The sequence below is a fragment of the Catharus ustulatus genome, chromosome 11 (genome assembly GCF_009819885.2).
Source record: "Catharus ustulatus isolate bCatUst1 chromosome 11, bCatUst1.pri.v2, whole genome shotgun sequence".
NCBI classification, from domain to species: Eukaryota; Metazoa; Chordata; class Aves; order Passeriformes; family Turdidae; genus Catharus; species Catharus ustulatus.
Window position 1 is genome coordinate 18611749 of NC_046231.1, and position 22165 is coordinate 18633913.

Below are 22165 nucleotides of genomic sequence, written 5' to 3' on the forward strand. Positions count from 1 at the left end.
CAGCACAGCCTGAGGAGAGGGCTGGCAGGGCACAGCCAGGCTTTGAATGCTAAATGGACAAAAATCAGGGCTCCTGACTGGGTAAAAAATGCCTTTCAAATGAAAAAAAGGGAATGCTTGTCTCCTATGGGGGCTAGCATCACTACTGGGATGCAGCATTATCAGCAGTGCTGTGATAAGGAGAGGGGGGACACATCCAGAGCCTCAATTCCCAGGGATGTGGGGCCCTGGAACACACAGGCTGCTGTTCCTGCTCCAGTTCCATGGTGAAAGGCTCCTCCTAAACAAGGATACTCTGCTCCAGGAGGAGCTTCAGTGCAGTCTGGTTTCTATCAATAAGTAAAATACAATTTTCAGGAGGAATTTCTTCACTGAAAGGATTGTCAAGCACTGGAAGTGGTGGAATCACTGGAATTGTTCAATGAAAAACTGGAGATGGCACTCTGTGCTCTGGTTTAGGTATTTTGATGTTGTTGGGACAAAGGTTGGACTTGATCTTGGAAGTCTTTTCCAGCCTTAATGATTCTGTGATTCCAGTCTTCCTGAAACACTCTGGGTACTCCCGATGAGCAATGTCCCAGCAAAAATAAGCATTATTAATTCCTCCTTTGCCCCCACCACTCTGGGTGAAAATTCAACCCACATCTGATCAGAGCAGCCCCTCACAGACACTCAGCTCCCCTGGGCTCTCAGAACAGAGACAAATTCCAATTTTTTCTGTGCTTCTGTGATGTGCCAAGTGTGGCATCCCACACACACCTCAAGTGATTGATCCCAAGTTTTTGCTCTCTGTGTCCCAGCCTTTCTGCTGTTCCATGTTTTGCCAATTGTTTCTTGCATTATTAATTGTAGGCACAGAAGGCCCCCACCACAGCTGGTGCTGATGAATTTCTTGTGATGGTGCTGCCAGGATTCAAAACCAGGCTGAGATTTGTGCCACAGGGTGTCAAATTAAATTTTATCGTGGTCACTGAACCAGCAAGGCAAAGCCTCAGAGCATCACAACTCTCTGCAAAGCTCATTCCTGTTAGTTATGCCTGTTCCTGCTGTCAGTCCTGTAAAAAACAACCATTTCCCTTCTTTCAGGGCAAAGTTTAGGAAGTCCAGTCCAGAATTAATGAATTAATGCCCCATGCAACCCCATGCAGGAAGCTGCAAAACTTGTCTAAAGTGTTGTTCTTGTTCCCAAATCTGTTCCTGACCTCTCTGCATTTATTTTCCGTGGCTGTGAAATTCTCTCTGACCTAGTTACAATTCCCACTTGGTATTTTGGCGCTGGAAATGGAGATGTAGAGCTGCTGAACAAAAAGTGTGTCAGGTGCTCTGTGGTCACCTCTGCCTCTCAGAGCAGGGATGAGCAGACAAAGGCTGCAGGCACTGGGATCATTTTACATCTAAGCCACTGTTTAATTCTCCTAATAGCCCCAAGATTGCAGGAGCTCAAAGCTTTACAATAAGGATTAAGAAACCTCCTAAATATGGGCTTGTTGCAGGGAAGGTAAAAGAAAACAGAGTCGCTGAGAACTGTTCTTGAAAAACATTTATTTCTGTAATGGATTTAGAGTGCTGACTCCCAAGCCCCACAGTTCTCCCAAGATGAAATTCTGGGGACAGTTACCTTCCATGGAAAAACAAAAGCCATACAAAGAAGCCCCCACAAAGAAACAGTTTGGTACCAAACTGAGCCCAGGTTCTCTCTCTGAGTATTGAAGCCCAGCTGGGATGGAGCTGCCCTGCTCCTTCCCTTGGTCCCAGCTGGAGGATGTTCACTGCCAAAGCCCCAGAGAGCTGAAGATGTTGTGTTTAACTGCAAAATAACAGGGGGGACACGGCAGGGAAGGGTTCAGCAGCTGCTATTTTTTTCAGACATCATTGAAAAAGGAAATCTATGCATTTCAGTTTCACCTCCTGAGCCCCAGCGTTAGGAAAGTCAGATACAAACCCAGAGACCAACGTACACAAAATAGTGACCAAGTGTCCAGACATTTCTAAGCCCCTCAGTTTACTGTGCTGTGATACCTCCAAAAAGCAACCAAACCCACTTTAGGGTTATGGTAGATCTTACCTTTAAGAGGGAGGGACAGAGATGCAGCACAGAGCATAGCAACTGTCAAGCAATGTTTAAGGCAAATTTATTCCCATTTACAGGAGTCAAAGAAATTTTTTTGTTTGTTGGCTTTGTTGTTTAAGCTGTTAGATGACATCTCAGCTGGACATTTCTGCTTAGACGATTTAATCAAAGTTTGAGGGAAGTCATCCCAAGCTGATCTGAGCCTAGAACAGCAAATAATGTTATTCCCAAGAATAAGAGTCAGAACAAATATTTCAAAAATTAAAGTACAGTAATTTCACGACCATAAGGCGCGCCGGACTATAAGGCGCACTTTTTTTTTGCCGCGAAGATCCGCGCCGCGTGCAACAAAGTAACGAATTAGTAACAGAAACCTGCAATCGTGGAGTTTACTGGCAGGTGCTCAATTTGCAAACATTTTTCACAGATTGGTGTAGAATTTAAATGCAGCCCCAAGTGCCCTCCCCATGTGTGGGGCCTGGCACTTCCGCCTGCCCCCAGCTGGCGAGGCGGGGCTCGGGGTGGCCGCGGTTCGGGGTGGCCACAGCTCACACCTCGGGGTTGTTGCGGTTCAGGGCTGCTTGGGGCCACCCACGGCTTGGGACCGTCTGCGGCTCGGGGCGGCGCAGCGCTGCCTGCTCCCTCTCTCCCTGTGCAGCTGCTGCTGGCCAGGGTCTGGCCACTCCCACCCTCCTCGCGGCTCAGCTCATGGCTCACACTATTTTTTGCATTGAGGAGCTGTGCCACGCGCAACAAAGTAACGAATTACCAGCAGGTGCTCAGTTTGCAAAAATTTTTCACAGATTGGCGTAGCCTTTAAACGCAGCCCCAGGTGCCCTCCCCATGCCGCTGGCCCAGGCACTCCCACCTGCCCCCGGCTGGCGCGGCTCGGGTCTCCTGGCTACCACCGCGCAGCCGCGGGTCCCGGCTTCCCCTGCCCGGCGGCCACAGCTGCTGCAGGCCCAGGCACTCCCGCCTGGGAGTTCGCTGGCTGGCAAACTCAGCTTCTTCCCCTTGCGCCCAAGCCGCCCGGCTTCTTGTTCCTCCCACACCCAGTGCCACCCAGCTTCTTCTTCCCCCTGCGCCAGGGCCGGGGCTGGCGGCAGCTCCCTCCCTCCCCACACAGTGGCAGAGGCCGGGGCCAGTGGCAGCTCCCTCCCTCCCCGCGCAGCTCCTGCCAGCCGTGGCCACCCACCCCCGCTTGCGACTCGGTGCTCCTGCGGCACCACACCCCCATTGCAGCTCACACTTCCAGGCTGGCGAATTTCGCAACTTTGTCCATCATATAAGGCGCACCGGACTATAAGGCGCACTTCCGGGTTCGGGGGAAGATTTTAGTCAAAAGGGTGCGCCTTATAGTCGTGAAATTACTGTAATCGATGTTCAGAACTGCCCCAAAGCTTTCTTCCCTCAGAGACCAGGTTGAGCCCAAATAAAACACACAGACATGAAGAAGGACACAGTGGCAAGTCTCTACTAACACAGGGCTGAATAGGACCAAAGCAGAGCCAAACCTAAATTCCACAGGTGCGAGAACACGGACAGAGTTATGAGTAAAAAAAGGGGGAAAAAAGAAAAACAGAGCCCCAGAGAAGAATGCTTCGTGAGAGAGAATGGAAAATAAAAGTCCACTGTATGCAAAAAAGGGAGTTCTTATGTGCAGCCACAGAAAGCCACAGTTGCCTCATCTCTCAGGTGTGTTAGTTTATTGTGCCTTTGCCCTCCCTTTGAGATCCAGGTGATGGTGCCAGGAGATTCCTGCCTTTACTCAGTCTGTGCATCATAATTAGCCCCCCCTGCTTTCTTCAGCTCGTTCTTGATGTAATCCTCGTCCAGCTCTTTGTGGTCACTGATCACAAATTCTTTGGCAAAGTTCTGCAAGAGATAAAGAAAAAGCCTGTTAAAAAAGGGAGATATTTTCAAAGGAGCTGAATGAAGATGGGTTATCCAGCTGCCCTGGGTGTCTGAGCTGCATCCCTGGTCTCCTGATATAAATAGAAAGCTGTAGATGAGACAGAAGTGAAGGCAAAACCCAACACTTAGCCTGGAAAAATGTTGTGTATCCACTTCCAATCCAGGGGTGCAGCAGCTCTTCCTGGAGATGCACAGGCCAGGTTAGGGCAGGTTCCCTAAGCAGTATGTGAACTAAAACCCTCAAAATTATTGACCTCCTGACTGCCACTGACCCTCAGCATAATCTTGGGCAAGTCATTAATCTTCTCTGTCCCCTTTTGAGGGCCCTTTCTCCTAAAAAAAGAACAGCACCACCCCAGAGCACAATGCAGTGTCACACCTGCCATCAGTGAGAGACTGAGGAGGGATGGCACCAGGAGCAATCTCAGCTCCTTCAGTGGATTTGGTGCCTCCTCCCCTCATCTCCATCATTTGGTGCCTCCTCCCTCAAATCCATCATTTGGTGCCTCCTCCCCTCAAATCCATCATTTGGTGCCTCCTCCCCTCAAATCCATCATTTGGTGCCTCCTCACCTCATCTCCAGCACACCCAAAGCCAGGACACTGCCCCAGCCAGGGAGCTGCTCTGCTCACAGGCTCTGCCCTGTGCTTTGTGATCCCAAGTGACCTCTGAGGACACACTGGATGAATGATTTGTGTCTGCAGGGCAGCTTTTCCCCTGCTTGAGAGCTCTCTGCAGCTCCTGGAGCCCCAGGCAGTTGCTGGGATGTGAGGCTGTGAACACAAAACCTTTCTGGGAGCAGAATGGGATCCCAGGGTGCCTTTAGGGCTCTTGTCAGAGCAGTGGCACCTCAGGGATTTTTTCCCCTGTGGGGGCTGTCCTTGCTGCTCACAGCATGGCATCCATGTGTGTGCACAGCCATTTCACAGCACACAGGCTCTCTGCTGCTTGCTTTAGCATTTTCCTCCCCTTCCTAACCACAACTGAGAGCACTGCATGAGTCTCCCTTCCCCCACCCCACAGAGCTTTAGCCAGCATGACAAACACAAGCATCCACTGCACTCCACCAAAAGCATGAACTAAAATCCCAGCAGCTTTGCTGTGATATCTCAGGAAATCTGCAATGCCTGAATCCCTGGGCAATGAGTTCCCCTAAAGGTGATGGGGGAAGGAGGCAAAGCTTTGGGAGAGCAGCAGCAATCTTGTGTGGGTCTCCCTGGCACTGGAGCAGCCCTGGCACAATGGGAATGGGGGGTTCTAATTGCTTTCAGACTCCATGGGAGGGCTCTTTATTTGGCAGCATCTCAAGGGTCTCAGTTTGGGATCAGAGAGGGTGAGGAGGGGGTGGAGGAGGATGCAGCTTGAAAGAGCCTCAGCGCCTCTTTCATGCAGTGGGAGAAGTGGAAGGGAGAGGAAAACAGCTTCCTCCTCCCCCACTGCTTCCCCTGGGCTGTGGCTGATCCTGTTTCACACTGTAGGAAATCCTGGGAGCAGCTCAGGAGCCCTGTCTGCTCTGCCCTGCCTGATGGCAGCCCAGGAATACGAGCCCTGCTGCACTGCCTGCAGGCCATGTGGACAGCACAGGCACTCGTCCACAGCTTGGCAGAGTCCAGGGAAAATGGGAAAGACATTGCTTTCCACAGAAAAACAAATCCTTTTTATTTTTTTAAGTCATGCTCATGAGTGTCCTACTGCCAGGTCTCTGGGGTGAGATCTCTGCAAAGCTCAGCTCTTGCTGAGACTGAGCCCAGGATTTTCAGCTATTTGATGCTCACTGAGGTGTGCTCCCTATGTGAGTTTTGAGGTGAGCCTTTTCAATTCCTTTTCTATGGTACCAGCTATAACAAATCTTCCTCACCTTGGGAAGCAGATTATCCAGGACTGTCTGATTCCAGGGCAAGTCTTTGCCCTGCTTTAGTGAGAACTGAGGCAGGTCCATAAAACCGTTTCTGAGAGGGATTTAATGAAAAATGTATTTTAAAGATGTTGGGAGGGTTTTCTTCAATGCCCACTCTGCAGCATCCAGCTGATTCTGAAATTAAAACTGCAAGTGCACTCATGCCCAAACACAGGAGAATTAATTACATGTGCCACAAAGTAAATATAATTACTCAGATGCTTTCTCAGCCAGACATTTATCCAGATGACTCCTGGGGGCTGAGCCATGATTTCACATCAGCACCACCAAGACACTTTGCAAGGAATGAACCCCATAGCAGTGGCCAGATGGGTTCTGCTCCCAGCCACTCTTAAATATCCTCTTAGCTGACTGGGCCACCTCTTGTGCCAGATTTGTGCCCTCAGAGTGCAATCTGGGTCACTGCTATTAATAACTCTGCTTTATTCCGTTCTCTCAGGGTCCTCCTCAGTTCCCCACATTGACTCTCACCCACGGTGTCTCCTCACACTGGCCCAAGGAGGGAAGATGCTTTTGGTGAGTTGGGTGCCTGGAATTTCTGATTTTAACATCCTGCTTGACCTTTCCCAGCCACAGCCTCCCTCACTACTCTGAATTTACTGTCTGAGCTCTCTGGGGCTGAGCTTTTGTTCAGGGTGCAAATCCTGAGGCACAGTGCAGAACTCTGGTGTTTGGGCCCTTGATTTGCTGACATGTGTCTTCATCTCACATCCTCCACTTCCTTTTCCCTTCTCCTCCCCCCAACCCCAGGCTTTCCACAACCACAGCAAGCCCTGCCAGTGAATCCCAGCCTTTGTCTTCATCAGCAGCCTCCAGATAACAAAAACAATGATGCCATTTATCTTTCTCACTCTCACAACACAGCAGTGACCACAGCCTCTTTGCTTTGCCTCCCAAACCAGTGAACAGGACACAGGAATGCTGAGGTTCACTCGTGGCTCTCCAGTGCACTCTCATTGTGTCTGAGCAGCACAGGCTCACAATTCTGGAATCCCATCCCTGTGTCCACCTCCACAGCAGGTACAGACTGAAAGGGCAGGAGCAAAGAAGGAGCCTGCATCCCTCCCTGGGAAGGGAAATCTGTGCAGAAAGCTCAATCCTCCTCTTCTAGCCACTTAAAGGGGGAAAAAAAAGGGTGGAGTAGATTTTCTTCCTCTTCCAAGCCCTGAATGTTTAGCATATGGGCCATAAAATTTCCCTGAATTGCCCAAGGGAAAATCTGTGTGGTGCAGATATTGTACCAAGCTAGGTCTGCAGAGGCCCTTGTAAATCCCAGCTTGGGAACCTGGAGCCAGGAATAAAATCCTGGTATAGTCTACAGACACTCAGCAGCTACAGATGGTGCCAGGTAGCTGAGCAGCTTCTTGCCATTCCTTATTTATTTTATTTTTACTGGGGCTTGGAGCAGCTTCTGCTGATGTTCAAAATCCTCAGTTCTGCTGTGCTTAATGTCAGCACTCCCATCCACTGGTCAGGAGATGACATCTCCCAGGTTTCTTTTCCAGCATGGTCTGAGTCCCAGACCTCCAGCAAACCTGCTCCTGCACTCAGCTGTCAGACTCCAAGCTCAGCAAAAAGCCTCTCTTCAAATCTGCTCCCTGCCAATTTTGCATGGACCAGTTCCAGACACTGAGAGAAGCCAGTCCAAACCTCTGGCAAACACTTGTCTCAGCACTGGGAGCTGCATTTCAGCTGCTCTGCAAATTCTCCCAGCCTGTGCTTCATCCCACTGGAAGAGTCACAAGTCTGTGTGTCAGACACAGGGGGATGAGAAGCTGCTGATTCTGACCCTCTTCTCTAGGCTGGGAGTTCTTGTAAATCCATACCCATTTGGTATGGTCATTACAGTAAACCAGAACAGGAAAAGCAGTCACAAAGCAGAATTCAGTTTGCATTCCCAGCAGGGTCTCACTCACCCTCATGAGTAACTCTCAAAGCCTCTGTGCCATAGCTGCTCCCTGTGAGTTTGATTTCCTGACTGCCTCTAACAGAGCTATTAAACCTTCTGGTTTAATTTAACTATTTAATCTTCTGGTCAGGAGTCTGTACTGATGTGAGAAAACCAAAGCACATACAGGGAATTCTGTGTGATCCCAAAACTGGGGACAGGGACCCCATCAGGGGGTGCTCCCTCATGGGACACCATCAGTGCAGTGAGGAATCCAAAGGAAAAGGGGAAGGTGAGCAAAGCAAAGATCTGGGCTTCAGCTGCAAAGCAGGAACTCAGTAGAGCTGTTGACATCACCAAAGCCAGATGAATTCCTCACCAAAAATAATGATGAATAAAATGCCTGGAATATTTCCTCACAGAAACAGAGCTGTTTTACCCTGAATATGAATTAGGGAAATAACAGAGCACATGACTTTGTGGGGGAAGGAGTGCTGATGAAAACAGAGAAGAGTGAAAATCCATGGAAAATCAGACAAACTGATGCAGCCTTGCAAAAGTCACTGTTCCATGAAGTTCCCAGTTGTTTACATTGTTCTAGGGGCAGGTTTAGACTCTACCCCAGAAATTATCTCCCAAACATCTCAAGCTGCCTGCAATGGGAAATTCTGTGCCACTTCTTCCCCCATTAAATCTGTCCTTGGCATGGAGAGAAGGCCAGTGGATAAAAATGGAATTGTGCATCCCCCTACTCCATTTGCACAGCAGTCTCACACAGCAGGACTTAGCCAGACCCTTAAGAAGATACAGATAAACACTTGTTCCCCATCCTGGCTTTCTGTGCTGAACTGCTTGGACCAGGCTGCAGGCCTGAGCTAAAAATTCCAGCTGAGTTAAGGAGGAAAGGATGGAAAAATAAATGGCTATGGGGAAAAAAAAAAAAAAAAAAGAAGCTCCTGATAGTTCTTTAAGTGGATTTTTCTACAATCCAAAAGAAATACAATAAACTCAAAAGCCATTTTCCAACAACATTAAGGAGGTAATAAGCATAGATCCAAGCAGGGCCAGAAGACCTGGCTCTCATCTAGCACAGATCAGAAGAGCTACAGCTATTTGTAGCAGATGAGATCCATCCCTGTCATTTTACAGTTATTACAGCTAAAAATCAATTGTCCTTTCTTCCTGAGAGGTTTTCTGGCAACCTCCTGCACTCAGCACCAGCATTGCTTCCCAATCCACCTCCCCACAGATTTCTCAGCACCTGCTCCCCTTCCAAGGGAAGAACACAAAGCCAGGGCAGCCCAGTTCCCCTCTCTGCTGTGTTATAGTTCATCCCTTTGTTCACAGCCCAGAACCTGCCCCTCTCCAGTTTGAGTCCCTTGTGTTCTTGTGGCAGGAGCTTCTGGGAGCCATCCACAATCCCTGTGTGGGATCCTCTTTATCCCAGGGCTGGGCTGTGCTGGCAGGAGCTGCCTGAGCTGACTCTTTTTTCACTTTGTCTCCCAGGACCAGCAGCATTTATTGGTGTTTGTTCAGCTCTGAGCAGAGCTCAGCACAGGGTATAAAGCAGGAGCCCCTCTCTGGCCTTAAATAAAAACCCACAGTTGTTTTGGCAAACAGCACAAGACTGTGAGAGCCCTTCAGGTTTTACTGAGAGAGCTCTTCTGGAATCCCAGCCTGTCCCTTGTGCAGATCAAAGCTGTACAGAAACCTCCCTGTGCCACCCTCCCTGCACACAGCCCAGCGCACCTGCATGCTGTTCAGGGTCTGCAGAACAAAAATCTCCCACCTCAGGGTGGGATTCCAAGTGATGAACCAACACTGACTCCAATTTGTAGTTTATCATTACAGAAAAACAAAAACAAGTGTATTTTTCTGTGTGTAACACATCTCAAATAATCTCTGTGAAAAACACAAGACTGAGAATGTGCCTGAAGGTCAAGGGAGCTACTAAGAGTGAGATAAATTCCCTGGGATAAATTCCCTCTGTTAAATTTCAGTAGGACTTTCTTGTCCTTGTTTATTTTGACAGATTATCTGCAAGGTCACAGGCATAAAAAGAAGAAAATAGTTCTGCTTTTATCTCACTCCACTCAGAGGGATTCAGTTGCATATTAAGAACTATTCAAAATACTTGTCAAGATAATTTCTTCTGGACAGGAGATCACCAGTGCTGTGACATTGAGAAAGGTTGCTCAGTAAAAGTGTATCAAGTACCAGTTGTATTGGTTTTGTATTTTGGTACAGACTAATTGGAATATGAAAGCTTTTAAGTAACAGCCAAGAATGGTTAATGCTCCACCAGATTATTAACTTGTACAGACTACTAATCAAAGATGAAACAAGTGAAATTGCAAATTATATGTAACAGACCTAGGGACAGAGCTGAGCACAGAGCTCAGGAATGCTATTCAACTCAACAGGAACACATTGTCTAAACAGATTTTTAAGAAAATCTTGGGCTTAGTGACTCATGTAAGAGTCATTCATTAGCACTCTATAATTTCATCTTCAGCTACAATTACACAGTTTCAGCTGCTTCCCATGAGTAGAAACTTGCTTTCCCATCTCTCAGGTGTCATTCTGGAAGTTTCTCTGGAGAACCCCTCTGAGTCCTTGTCATTGTGAAACATTTAGCACCAGAGTTTATCTGGAATGTATTATTTTCTTCATTCTCTTATCTAAAGTAATCTTCTGTATCAAATAAACTACCAAAGAGTTGAGGGGGCTCCATTCTCACCCTTCACAGTGTCCTGCTGGAGATTCCTTTACACAGGCAAGAGCTCAGGTATTGAGGGACATTCATTTAATCACCAGCCCACTCTCCAAGAGCATAAACAAAATAATTTCTCAGGCTCTGGCGAGCTGGTTCTGTGTTTCATTGGAAGAGCTAATCCTGCTTTAAATACTCCTCCAGAAGAAATATTCCAAACACAGCATCCTCTCCATCACAGCCAGGTTTCAGCTGTGGCTCTGTGCAGCCTCCCACGAGTCACTTCTCTCCTGGCTCTTGTTTGTTCTCACTTGGACTGGGCACATTTCTCTTTCCCCTGCTACGCCCAAGGCCAAACAAAGCCTGCTCACATCTAGTTAGCTATTAAGGGTTTGTTAATTGGTACAATGGGGACTTCAGACCAAAGGTGATTAGCTCCACAAGTTCACCGTGCAAAGACAAAAGGCCTCCGGGGAAGTTTAAACAAGGGTGTGGGTTTTCCTGTTTAATTTTACCTGCTGAACTTAATACTGCTGGTGATCATTCAATATTGAACGATTTGCATATCGAGGAAGGGGATGGGAGACATAAATTCACCCTCTTGAAGCAGCTACGTCAGCCTGAAGCTCAAAAGGTGATTCTTTGTGCCTGGGTGGCCAAAGGGCAGATGTTAAGCCTTCCTAGGAGGAAGACAGGCAATGTCTTCTCTTTAAAGGATTAACCCCTAAGTTGGAGGATGAGCCAATCCTTCCCTCTGTCCCTCCTGCCCGTGTTCCTACAGAAAAGGAGCACAAGGAAGAGGTTACCTGTACTACTTCCTTGACCAGAGTCTTGTCAGTCCCAGTTTTGGCTCTCTGCAGGCCACTGACATCCTCTCCAATCCAGGTGATGAGGGCAAACTTGACTCTCTTGCTCATGGCATCGCCGGTGGTGAACCGGACAAAGCCGAACAATCGCACATCGTCTGCAGAGGGAAAAAAGGGAAAAATGGATTAAAGGAGGAATATCCCTGTTGGGAAGGATGAGGATTTGACAGGAAGGTCTCACAGATATGTGTGTATAACAGAAAGATCTTTGAATGTAGAATCAGAAGAAGGAATAGAAATGATAGTAGGTTTTGATGTAGAAGAATTGCTGTGCCAGTCTTACTGGGTAACTAAAAAGGCAAAGGGTAAAATGAGTTGGAAAGGGTTTTTATAACTCAGCAAAGGATGAATCCACCTCAAACAAAATATGGTTTTACCAAGCAAAAAGATTTTCACAGACAAACCAGAAAACCAATGTCACAAGATCTCAGAATTTTCCATTGCAAGAAAACTAAAAACAACTTCTAGCTTAAACTGAACATACTGACCTTTTGTGATTGGAAAATAGCAACATGAATATGGTAATGTCAGTAGTTAGGATAGGCTGGAGGTAATAGTAAAGGTATTGATTGGTTGTTAGGTATTGAGATGCACAGCAAAGAAAGAAATGTAGTGCTTTGTGACATGGATGGGACAGAGCTCCAGGACCCAGGGCTTGCCTACAGCCACCAGCTGTGGGCTCACCCACCCCCACAACTGCTGGGACCTCATCTGTGCAATAAACAGCATCTTCAGAGTCTGAATTCTCCATCTCTCCATCCAGCTCTTACACATCCCTGCCTTGCCCTTTTCCAGGGTGAGCCTGTTGCTCTCAGACACCAAGGAAAAGCACTGATGCCATGTTTCAATTTGGGAATCAGGGGGCAGTACAGGGGCTCTGTTCATACACCCAGTGCTTACAAGGTGTGCTTTGCTGTCAGCTCTGCCTCCTCTGGGTTCTCTGAGTTACTGGGAGGGAACTGGATGCCCTACATCACAGTGGAAATGGTTAAAGTAGAGCCAGCAGGCAGGTCAGGAGCTCAGAGCTAACCCCAGTTACACATTCAGCCAAATTACTCACCTGCAGGTCTGGTGCAGAGAGAAATAAAGTGATACCTTGGTGTCTCTTACAGAATAGCAGGATTAGGGTCACATTTTATAGCATTACCAGGAACTGGCCATTGTGCAAATCTGATCTTTCTTCCTCCTTCCATCCATTTCTGACTCACTTGCTGTATGAATTTACAAGGAGGGGAGAAGAAGGAGGAAAAGAAAAACCTCCAATTACTTGCCCAGGTGTGTTTTTCTTCTCCTCCAGAAACTCTGGAGGGAGAAGTCCTGGATTTTAGAGCTGTGCTGACCTTTGTTTCACAGCTGGTTTGTGCTGCACCACACCAGGTGAATTTACCCTGGCCATATGTGTGACGAGCTTGGACGCTCTTATCTCACAGAGCTCCTTCCTCCATGCCCTGGTGATTCATGCAGCCAGGCATTTGGAAGCCTTCCTGATCAGGAGCACCATCCCCCTGCATCCCCAGCTCCAAGGGATGCTGGAGCCTTGCAGCAGCAGTGGCAGAAAGCAGAAAGCAGATGGGCACTTGTGCAATTGTGGAATATTCCTCATCACGGCTTCTTCATCGCTCCGAGGTCACTCGAGGCCTTTAGGAGGAGGTGACTCAAAGCAGAACAAAGCTGCTGCTGGAGAGGACTCCTGGTAATCCTGGCACACTTCTTGTGCCCAGTTCAACATGCCTCAGAGGGATTTGCTGGGTTGACTAATTGCCAGGTGGAAATGCAGGCTCCAGGTGTAGCAGTGACTGCCAAGATCCCCAGCACGCTCCAGGAGCCAGGACAGCCCCAAGAGCTCTGGGGACAGGGGAGAAGCAGCTCTAAATTGTTCACCCCCAGAAAATAAGCTGCTAGAAATCAATGTTAAAAAATAAAAATTCAGATATTCTCTGCAAGCTGCCATACCTCAGAGCTTCTTTAACATTTTGATTTGCCAAAGTGTGGACAAATTCCCCTTGATAAAAGAGAAGAGTTTTTTTAAGTCTGGAAAAAATCCTCCTCTGCTCTCCCTGTTTTGTTCTCTCTGTTCTTTTTTATTCTTTTGTCACTAACTGAGTAATACTGGGCAAACTGGAAAATGGATGCAGGGGGGTGTGTGAGCCAGTACAGTGTTCAAAACAAACTCCTCTGAAGATCTCAAAAATAGAAACAAAGAGAAAGATCTTATTCAGAGGAAAAATCCAGATGGGTCTTTGGAAGGAGAGAAAGAATCGTGTACCAACAATGCAGGCAAACAAAACTTCTCCCTCAGTTCCCCTGCTCCTGGTGAGTGTAAGAAACACCCGTGGACACTGCTGGTTCTGACAGCAAATCCTCTTCCCCAGATTGATTAGAGCCATAAATGAGGCGACAGCCAGGAAATACCCAAGGGGAAGTGAGACAGCAAATCCCCTAATGTTACAATTAGCAGATCAGGAGCAAGCCTTGCTTCCCCAGCTCTGACAGCAAAGGAGGCCATGCCCTGCCCAGGATTGTGCTGGGAGCAGCCCTGGAAGGTTCTTTGGTGCCGTGGAGTGCTGGCACCTCCTGCCCTGCCATGGTGCCACTGCCCTCGCTCCCCACCTTGAGCCTGGGGGGTTTTCATCCAACAAAGGCTGTTCAGAACCTGGACACTGGAATATGCCACTTTAGGATAAAGAGAATGGAAAAAAGGTAATGAGTGTGAAAAAAGAGTGCTTTTTCATAGCAGCACATAAAGGAAGTTCCAGGGATGCCCCATCCCAAGTGTCCAAGCCAGGTTGGATGGGGCTTGGAGCACCCTGGGATAGTAGAAAGTGTCCCTGCTTATGGTGGGGCTGGAATGAGATGATCTTAAGGCCCCTTCCAGCACAAACCATTCAGAGATTCTGTGAATTTGTCTGTAGAATAACTTCCATTTCACATGAACCCTCAGCTCACTGGCAGCAGCAGGATTTGCTTCTCAGCAGAACTTCCAGTGCTTGCCCATGGACATTAAAGAGAGCCAAATCCAGCAATTCCAGCATTTATCCATGAGATCACCTGAGCATGAGCAGCTCTTACTTCACCCTGTTCAGTCCCAGTGAGTTTAAGGAGCACCTGAGGCTGCTCTGAGTCACCTCTTGGGCAGATTTTCCTGGGGCTGCTTCACTTGTGGGGGCTTGAAGGGGTCACACCCCAGCTGGGTCCTGTCTCCTCCTGTCTCCCCATGGAGTTTAAATCCCTTCTGGAGGCAGGGCAGGCTCTCCAGCTGCCACAGCCTTCAGCCCAGGATATTTAGCACAAATGTGATGCCTTAACTCGCCTGTGTGAATTGCACTGCACACAAAGCCGAGAGGGAATGAGAATTGGAGCCCTGAGCAATTAACATGTCTCTGTTCCTAAAAGGGCATCAGGGATGGATGGAGAGGTTTTTAGCTCTGGCTCAGCCTGGGTATAAGCCTCTCCAAGTGCAGGTCAAAATCCCTGAGCAGAAGTGGCTGAGTTTCACAATTAGTCTGAAGCGTGTTCCCAGTGATAAGGGGATCAAAATGCAAGTTCTTTCCTGCTCCCAGATTTCCTCTTTCACAGTTAATCAGTTCTACCCTGCCAGACCAAATCCCCACGCTGGAAGTCATCGATGCCATCAGTGCCAATTCCCAGAGAAATCTCAGGGCATTAACACCCACCACACAAAACCACTCACGGTGGTTTCAGGAATTTGCTGGGAGTGAGGGGAGCAGAACAAATCAGAGAGAGACAGCATGGATCTCCCCTGAAAGAGGAAATCCTGTGCAACCCCCTCCCAGCCACTGAGACATGAATTTCAGGGCAGAGAGAAGCACATAACTGATCTGGGGAGGATGGAAATAGCAGCTTTATTTGGGATCACACAAGACCCAAACAGCAGGAATTAACAATGTTAATTCAATTAATAGCACGACTCCTTTAACAATGGCTGGACAGACAATGAGCAGCACAATGGATGCCTTAAGGAGCATCACTTGCTATTTCTCTCCAAACTCTTTATTTATCACTAAGACAGGATTTTCCAAATATTCTGACTAAGCTGCCCTTGGCTGTCAACAAAGCTTGATGCCAAACTACAGAGATTCCCTTCATGGTACCCTTCTCTTTTTGTACATCCACTCAAGTGCTCTGGTTCAGCTGTAGTGAAAAATTCCCCATTAGATGAAAACGCAGTGAGTCATCAGTAAAAGATAATAGCTGCAGGAAAGAAATGCATTGTCAAACTGTCACGGTTCTGGGGCTGAGGGCTCTGAATGGCCAAGGCACAGATGTGCCAGGATGAAAACACTGCTCCCAGCCTCACCTGCTGCTGAAACAAGGTCACAGGCAGCGAGGCAGGTGATGGACTGACCTGCTTTTGTCTTCTGTCCAACAAGAATTACTACAGCTTCCACGAAGGTTTAATTTGTTTGCTTCAATTGGATTAATTGTAGATTAATTTGTCGATTTTCCACCTCTTCAATCACCCCATGGCTACAAGAGCAGACAGAATCATTCCCTACCCTTTCCCACTCTGTTTTTTCCTCTCAAACCCTGCACTAAGCCCACAGATCTCACACAGGGCTGCCTTGTTCCACCCCAACGTGTTCATTAAATCATCTCAGACGTGTCTGACCCCAGGGCCACCACGGGGCTTTCCTGGGCCACCAAACCCTCTCTGGGTGACTCAGGGTGGCTGCTGTGAGTGCAGGGACACAGCATGGGGAAAATGAGCCCACAGGGGCTTCTCTGGTCCACTGAAGCCACCAGGAGGTTGCTGCCCCTGTGGCAATGATGATTTCTCTCCTGACCTGGGTGATGCTGAGAGCAGGGTGGGAGCAGAAGGGGACCCAGCTTTTCCCTGGAGGAAGGAATTGTGGTGTTGGTTGGCCAGAAGGTCTCAAAACAAAGGTACAAAGCTCTTCTCTCCCTCCTCCTCTGCCACAACATTTTAATTAAACATCACAAAACCCAAGAGTTACCATCACTGCAGGCCTTGACCTGACGAGTTACACCCACAAAAATCAGTGAGAATATTCCCTAAACCCACACCCTGTCCACAGGCTGAGCCTGGGCTCCAGCTGGAGCCAGGATTGCTCTGTGACCCTGCCAGGAGCACGTCCACACAGGCAGGGAGGGCACAGGGGCACGGTGACAAATTCCATAAGCCACCCGTGGCCCCAGGTCTTCCTTTAAATAGCCAGTAAGGGAAAGCAGGAGAGATGAACACTGAGGAGGAAAAACAAAAGCAGTAGGAGATTGATTTGCAAGGCCCAGTTTAGCAACTTAAGATGCAGCCAAATGCAGATAAGCACCTATCTCATTATATGTCCTCGTGTGTTTTTACAAATCTTTCCTACAACCTCAACTCACAGCTCCTGCATTTTTAATGTGCAGCCCAGGATTTCTGGGACAATTGATCTTAATACCCCAAAAAAACCTGTATTTTTGTTAGGAGCCAATTCTATGTCTATTTTCTAATATTTTATGTCTACCCCAAATGATTTTATAGGGTATTTACTTCAGACCAAAGATTTTCTGTTCTTCCTGCTGCTGAATGCCCAGTGTGGTTTTGGGCTGATCTTTTCAGACACATGAATAGCCATCCCATTTCATGCTGTCATTGCAATTATTTATCTGGACTGGGGCTTTCCAAATAAAAGGCTCATTATTTCTTTTGTCAGAGATGCATTGAGAACAGCTGTTCACATATGGCTGGGGGGGGGCAGGGAGGGAAAATACAGTCTTCTGGCCACTCCACTGCTTAATGGCAAATTACACACTAAAAAAAATGAAATTAAACCACAGACACGGCCAATGTGATGCTCTGCTGCTCCATAATACTGAGGCAATGTCCAGGGCAGTCAGGTACAACAGACACACACACAAGTTCCACAGGATGTCATTTCAGTTGTAACTCATTCCACTCTTCCCAGCAGCAGCATCACCAGCCCAGTTATACAACTTTGAAATTAAAAACATCCCCCCCCCAAAAAAAATCCTGAGAGCTGTCACATCCTTCCATACAATAACCTTCAACTCTTATCTCTATCTGGCTTCAAATGCACCAGCTCAGCTGTTTTTTTTCAAAGTGTACTGATAGCATGTAGTACTAACCACCAAATTAATGCTTCCTCTGGAGCCAGGCCAGCTGCAGAGGCAAGAGCTGGAACTGGGAAGGAAAAAGGATCAGAAGCCTTGAATTAAGTCCCTGTTCCATGCAGAGGTAATCTGTGCTGTTAGCACTAACCAAAACATTCTCAGCCAGGAGACACAAGGAGTGTCTGCACTGAGTGTTTAATGACCCTGACACAGGGAATGGCCTCCAGTTTGGTCTCCAGCTCTCTGGGGCAGGCAAGGGCCAGCACAGGCAGGACACTGGGCACTAGAGAGGGCACTGGGCATTACAGAGGACACTGGCCATTAGACAGGACACTGGCCATGGGGAGGACACTGGCCATAGGGGGGACACTGGCCATAGGGAGGACACTGGCCATAGGGGGGACACTGGCCATTAGACAGGACACTGGCCATTAGGGGGGACACTGGCCATTAGGGGGGACACTGGCCATAGGGGGACACTGGCCATTAGAGAGGACACTGGGCATTAAGGAGGACACTGGCCATTAGACAGGACACTGGCCATTAGGGGGGACACTGGCCATAGGGAGGACACTGGCCACTAGACAGGACTGTAAGAGGAAGAGCCCCCAGCAGCCACCTCCAAATCACACAAGGATGTGCAGTGGCTTAAACCAACCTCCCTGGCTTTACTTTGGGATGGCTGGAGGAGAGATGGGCTGGAGGAGAGGCCAGGGAAGATGAAAGCCTGGCTGAATGAAGGTCTGCTCCCTCCCTGGCAGTGTCTGAGCTGTCTTGAGACAAACACACCTTGACAGTGACAGCCCCACAGAGATTCACACACACAGATCCAGGGTTCACTGTGTTTGCAGCAGCACCCCAGGACCCTGAACAAAAGGGCACTGAAGAAATTCTTCCCATGTTTCCTTCCTCTGAGAGTGGCAGTTGCTGTCCCCAAATAGGGGTGGGAAAAATGTGATAGTGGAATGTTTAGTGAAAAGTTTAGTGAAGATCTAAGGAAGAACAGGCCCCCAGGCCAGGATCTGGTGTGGGATGTGTATCTGAGAGTGCAGCAGAGGAGGAATGGAGCCACAGCAGGGACAGCAGCAGCTCCTGGCTCAGGGCATGGCCTCACTCTGTCAGGTGTGCTCCTGCAGCAGCCCCAGAGCAGGGCTGGAGTGTGCAGAGCTGGTTTCTGACACAGCCTGTCTGAACTGCTACTTCCTCTAAAAGAAGCAATTTCAGTTTCTCTCCTTTCCCTTTGTCCCCAGGAGGTTTGCAGAGTCAGTGATGGGCATGCAAAGGGTTAGGGATGGGGGGAAAAAAGTAAAACCACAGCCCTGTTAGCAAGAACCCTTCCTGAGCTCTGTCACTGCACAAGGCAGGACATCCAGCACAGGATATTTTCCAAACTGGTACAAAAGCCCTGGCTGGAATCAGCACAGAGTGACCCCGCCCGTGCTGCTGCCTAATGCCCAGCAAAGTGTACCAAGGTGCTTTTCATAAGAATGGAGCTTAAAGAAAGAGGGAACACGGATGTTTGCAGCTCAGAACGGCTGAAATAGCTGGTGCAGAAGGTGGAACAGAGCGAGCTCTGACAGTGACTCTCTGCACACAGATTTGCAATCCCAGCTCCTGCTCTCACCTCCAGCCACCAAGTGATGCTCAGCTTCTACCAGAGGCAGCTGCAGCACTTTGTGGCTTTCAGGGCAGTGTTTGTCACACAACAAGAACTCAAACCAAGGAAGTTTATTCTGATATCAAGGGTTTTTTTCATTTTTAATTGCATTTCCTGAAGCTGTTTGCATTGATAGCAGCTCTTCTCCCTTCCAGTGAAATGTAAAAGGAGATGGAAGAGATCAGGAGGAAAGAGATGTAACAACAAGAAGAAATAATATTTAACAGCTTTCCCCACCCCTTGCTACTCTTTTCTTCCTGACTTTGTTTCAGTAGAAATACTCTAACCAACTCTACTTCTACTTCCTTCCAGATGGGAAGGAAAGCTCCAGCTTCCCTGCTGGCACAAGGTTTGGTTCCTGCCTGTGTCTAGCAGGCCAGGTGAAGGTTTGCTGCACAGATGGAGGCTCCAAAAGTTGCATCTCTTCCTTCCCCAAAATTCGTGGGTGGAGGAAGATCCTGTTCAGCTCTCAGCCAAGGACCAGACACCTCAATTTGCCTTTTTTTTAAGCCTCCAACAGCTGTGCTCCAGAGGTGGGCTTGAGGACACCTTGGCCCTGGTCTGCTAGGGAACCTCAGCAGGTGCCAAGGAAAGAAGGAAGAAGGAAAGGGAGCAATGGAGCAGCTCTAAGGGATTTAGCTCCCCATTAAATGTTAACAATAGGCCACAGCCTACCCCACAAGTGCCCTGTATTTAACTCTTCCCTTACTGAGCTTATTTGTAAAATTTCATTTTTTTTCTGGCTAGGGGCCAGCTTGGTTTGAACACCTTGTTTATAAACCCTGTTAAGAACACAGCTGTAGCTGCACTCCAGAGTGCACTGTGTGCCTCCACCGTTTGTCATCCTCATCCTACCCAGCCCAACTCATGCCTGTGCTCTGCCAAAGCCCCTCTGCCTGCTCAGCCACTCCAGAAAAGGATTCCCTTTGCCACAGAATGGAGAATAGGAAGTTCTTGAACACCCAGAAAAAAACATTGAAAATCAGCTCAGACAAAAAGAAAGATATGGACTGCATAAAGGCAAGGAGAGAAAATAAATGGGAAAGAGCCCTGCAAGCCTCAGGTGTCTGGAGATGCTGGAGATGCTCAGGAGAGGGGACAGAGAATGTGGCACTCAGATCCTGAAGTCACTGACCTCCCAAGGGAACGATTAACCACTGCCATGAACTCCCAAAGCGCTGAGCCCTGGGGTTCCCCGGCATTCCCTGGATTCCAGGTAATTGCTTTTCCCTTCTGCTGCCCACTGAAGAGAGCTGAGTGGGAAGGAGCTCCTGCAGTGCAGTGACACCAGCTACACCAGGACCTTTCTTAGCTCTGAGAATCTTCCCTGCAGGTTCTGGAAATCAGTGGCTGTGTTAATCCCAGTGAGACCCCACTGCCAGCACCACAGCAGGGCAGCCTAAACCATCTTCATTCACTCCTTTCCAAGGACTGAAATACTCTTTTCTCCTGTGGTTGATCAGAGCTGTCCTGCCCTCAGTTACATCCCTGGGAGTTCTCCCTTTCCACTCAATAAAGCAAAGCCAAGCCCGGGGACTCCCAGCCCCGGGGACAGGCACTGATGTTCCCACAGCACTGCCTGAGGTGTCCCCAGGAGCTGCCCCACTTTCAGAGGGCACACACTGCTCAGCACAGCCCAGACAGAACTCTGCAACTACAGGTGGATCACAGCACTTGAATGCACGGTAACTGGCTGAGCGAGGAAGGCTTTGTTATAATCCAATATTAATAAAAAATACTCTGTATCTCACTCACTTGGTGACATTAACTAGCAGCCAAGATAGGAGGAAAACCGAGACAAAAACCAGAACAGCTTTTGTGAAACTCATCAAAAGTCACAGTCAGACGAAGTTAAAACACTCCCCAATTAATTTTCATTTTCCCCAGGCTTTGTTCCTGCCCGGAATGATCCCCAGCCGGCAGCTCAGCAATGGACTGCCACGTTTAAACCTGGAGCCGCAAGAGTTGTGGTTGTGCAACGCCACATCTGCGATTGTTTGCAGGGCTGTATTGTTCGAGCCCCGCTCTCAATGCCCACCCTCCGCTCACGTTCCGCGTTCTTAAAAAAATCCCAGCGAGCCTTCCAGCTCCAGTCGCTTTGGTGCTGTGATTTCCAGAAGGATTTTGTACTTTATTCTCAGCATCTTTCTAGCCACGACTGAGCCGGTTTTGCCCTGAAATCGCATTGCCCAACACGGCGGCCGTTGCTTATCACGTTTTTTATCTGGTTTATAACCGAGAGGCGCTGGAAGATTGTGCAAAGAGGGGAGGAAGGACCTTAAGTGTAAGGGTGAGACAAAGGACCCGCGGACTCCGGACTCGAGTTGCGCTCTGTGGAGCTGGAAGCGCATCCCGCAGGACACGGGGAGCAGCAGCGTTAATAATCGGAGTTCCCCCAGGTTCCCTCCCATCCTTTCCCCTCGGCCTGGGCACGGGGAGGGCGGACAGGGACCAAAGCTTACCTGTGCACTTCCTTTTGAAGGCTTCATAGTCTACCCCTTGGTCTCCAGGGACGATTGTAGAGCCATTGTACTTGAACGTCACCCTTCGGGGAGGGAAAAGACAAGGGGAATAATGCAGTTAAAGTCACCTTTCCGGATGGGCGAAAGGAAAGGGGGTAACACATTTAAAAGTCACCCTTTGGAGCGGGGGAAGAGAAGGCGAAGAATACATCGAACAATCACAATCTTCAGGAAAGGAAAGGAGGAGATGGGGAAGAACAGAATGTAAAAAACGCGTTCTTTAGGAAGCGGGGGAGAGGAGAAGGGGCAAGGTCTGTAGCAGTCACCCTCGGGGAGCGGGGAGAGGGGACGGGGGGATGCCGGGGGACACCTACCAGTTCACCTCGCTGGCATCGTCCCTGACGAGGTTGTACGCCTCCCTGCACGCCTCCTTGTCGATTTTGGTGGCCATGGGGGCGAAGGGGAGGGGGGGACAGCGCGGAGCTGGGGGGGCCGCGGCCGCCGCTGCTGCCGCACGGCGCTGAGCGAGCCGAGCCGAGCCGAGCCGAGCCGAGCCGAGCCGAGCCGAGCCGAGCCGAGC

The 22165-nt window shown here is 48.9% G+C and overlaps 1 protein-coding gene across 1 annotated transcript; it reads right to left on the minus strand.

Annotated features, from left to right (window-relative positions):
• Nucleotides 1–3519: 3519 nt before the first annotated feature.
• COTL1 (coactosin like F-actin binding protein 1) lies at nucleotides 3520–22139 on the minus strand. The gene is made up of 4 exons (XM_033070014.1): nucleotides 21960–22139; nucleotides 21586–21668; nucleotides 11311–11468; nucleotides 3520–3946 (listed from the first exon to the last, which is right to left on the minus strand). Exons 1-4 carry the CDS (start codon nucleotides 22034–22036, stop codon nucleotides 3836–3838), a joined length of 429 nt encoding a protein of 142 aa, XP_032925905.1. The 5' UTR covers nucleotides 22037–22139; the 3' UTR covers nucleotides 3520–3835.
• Nucleotides 22140–22165: the final 26 nt, after the last annotated feature.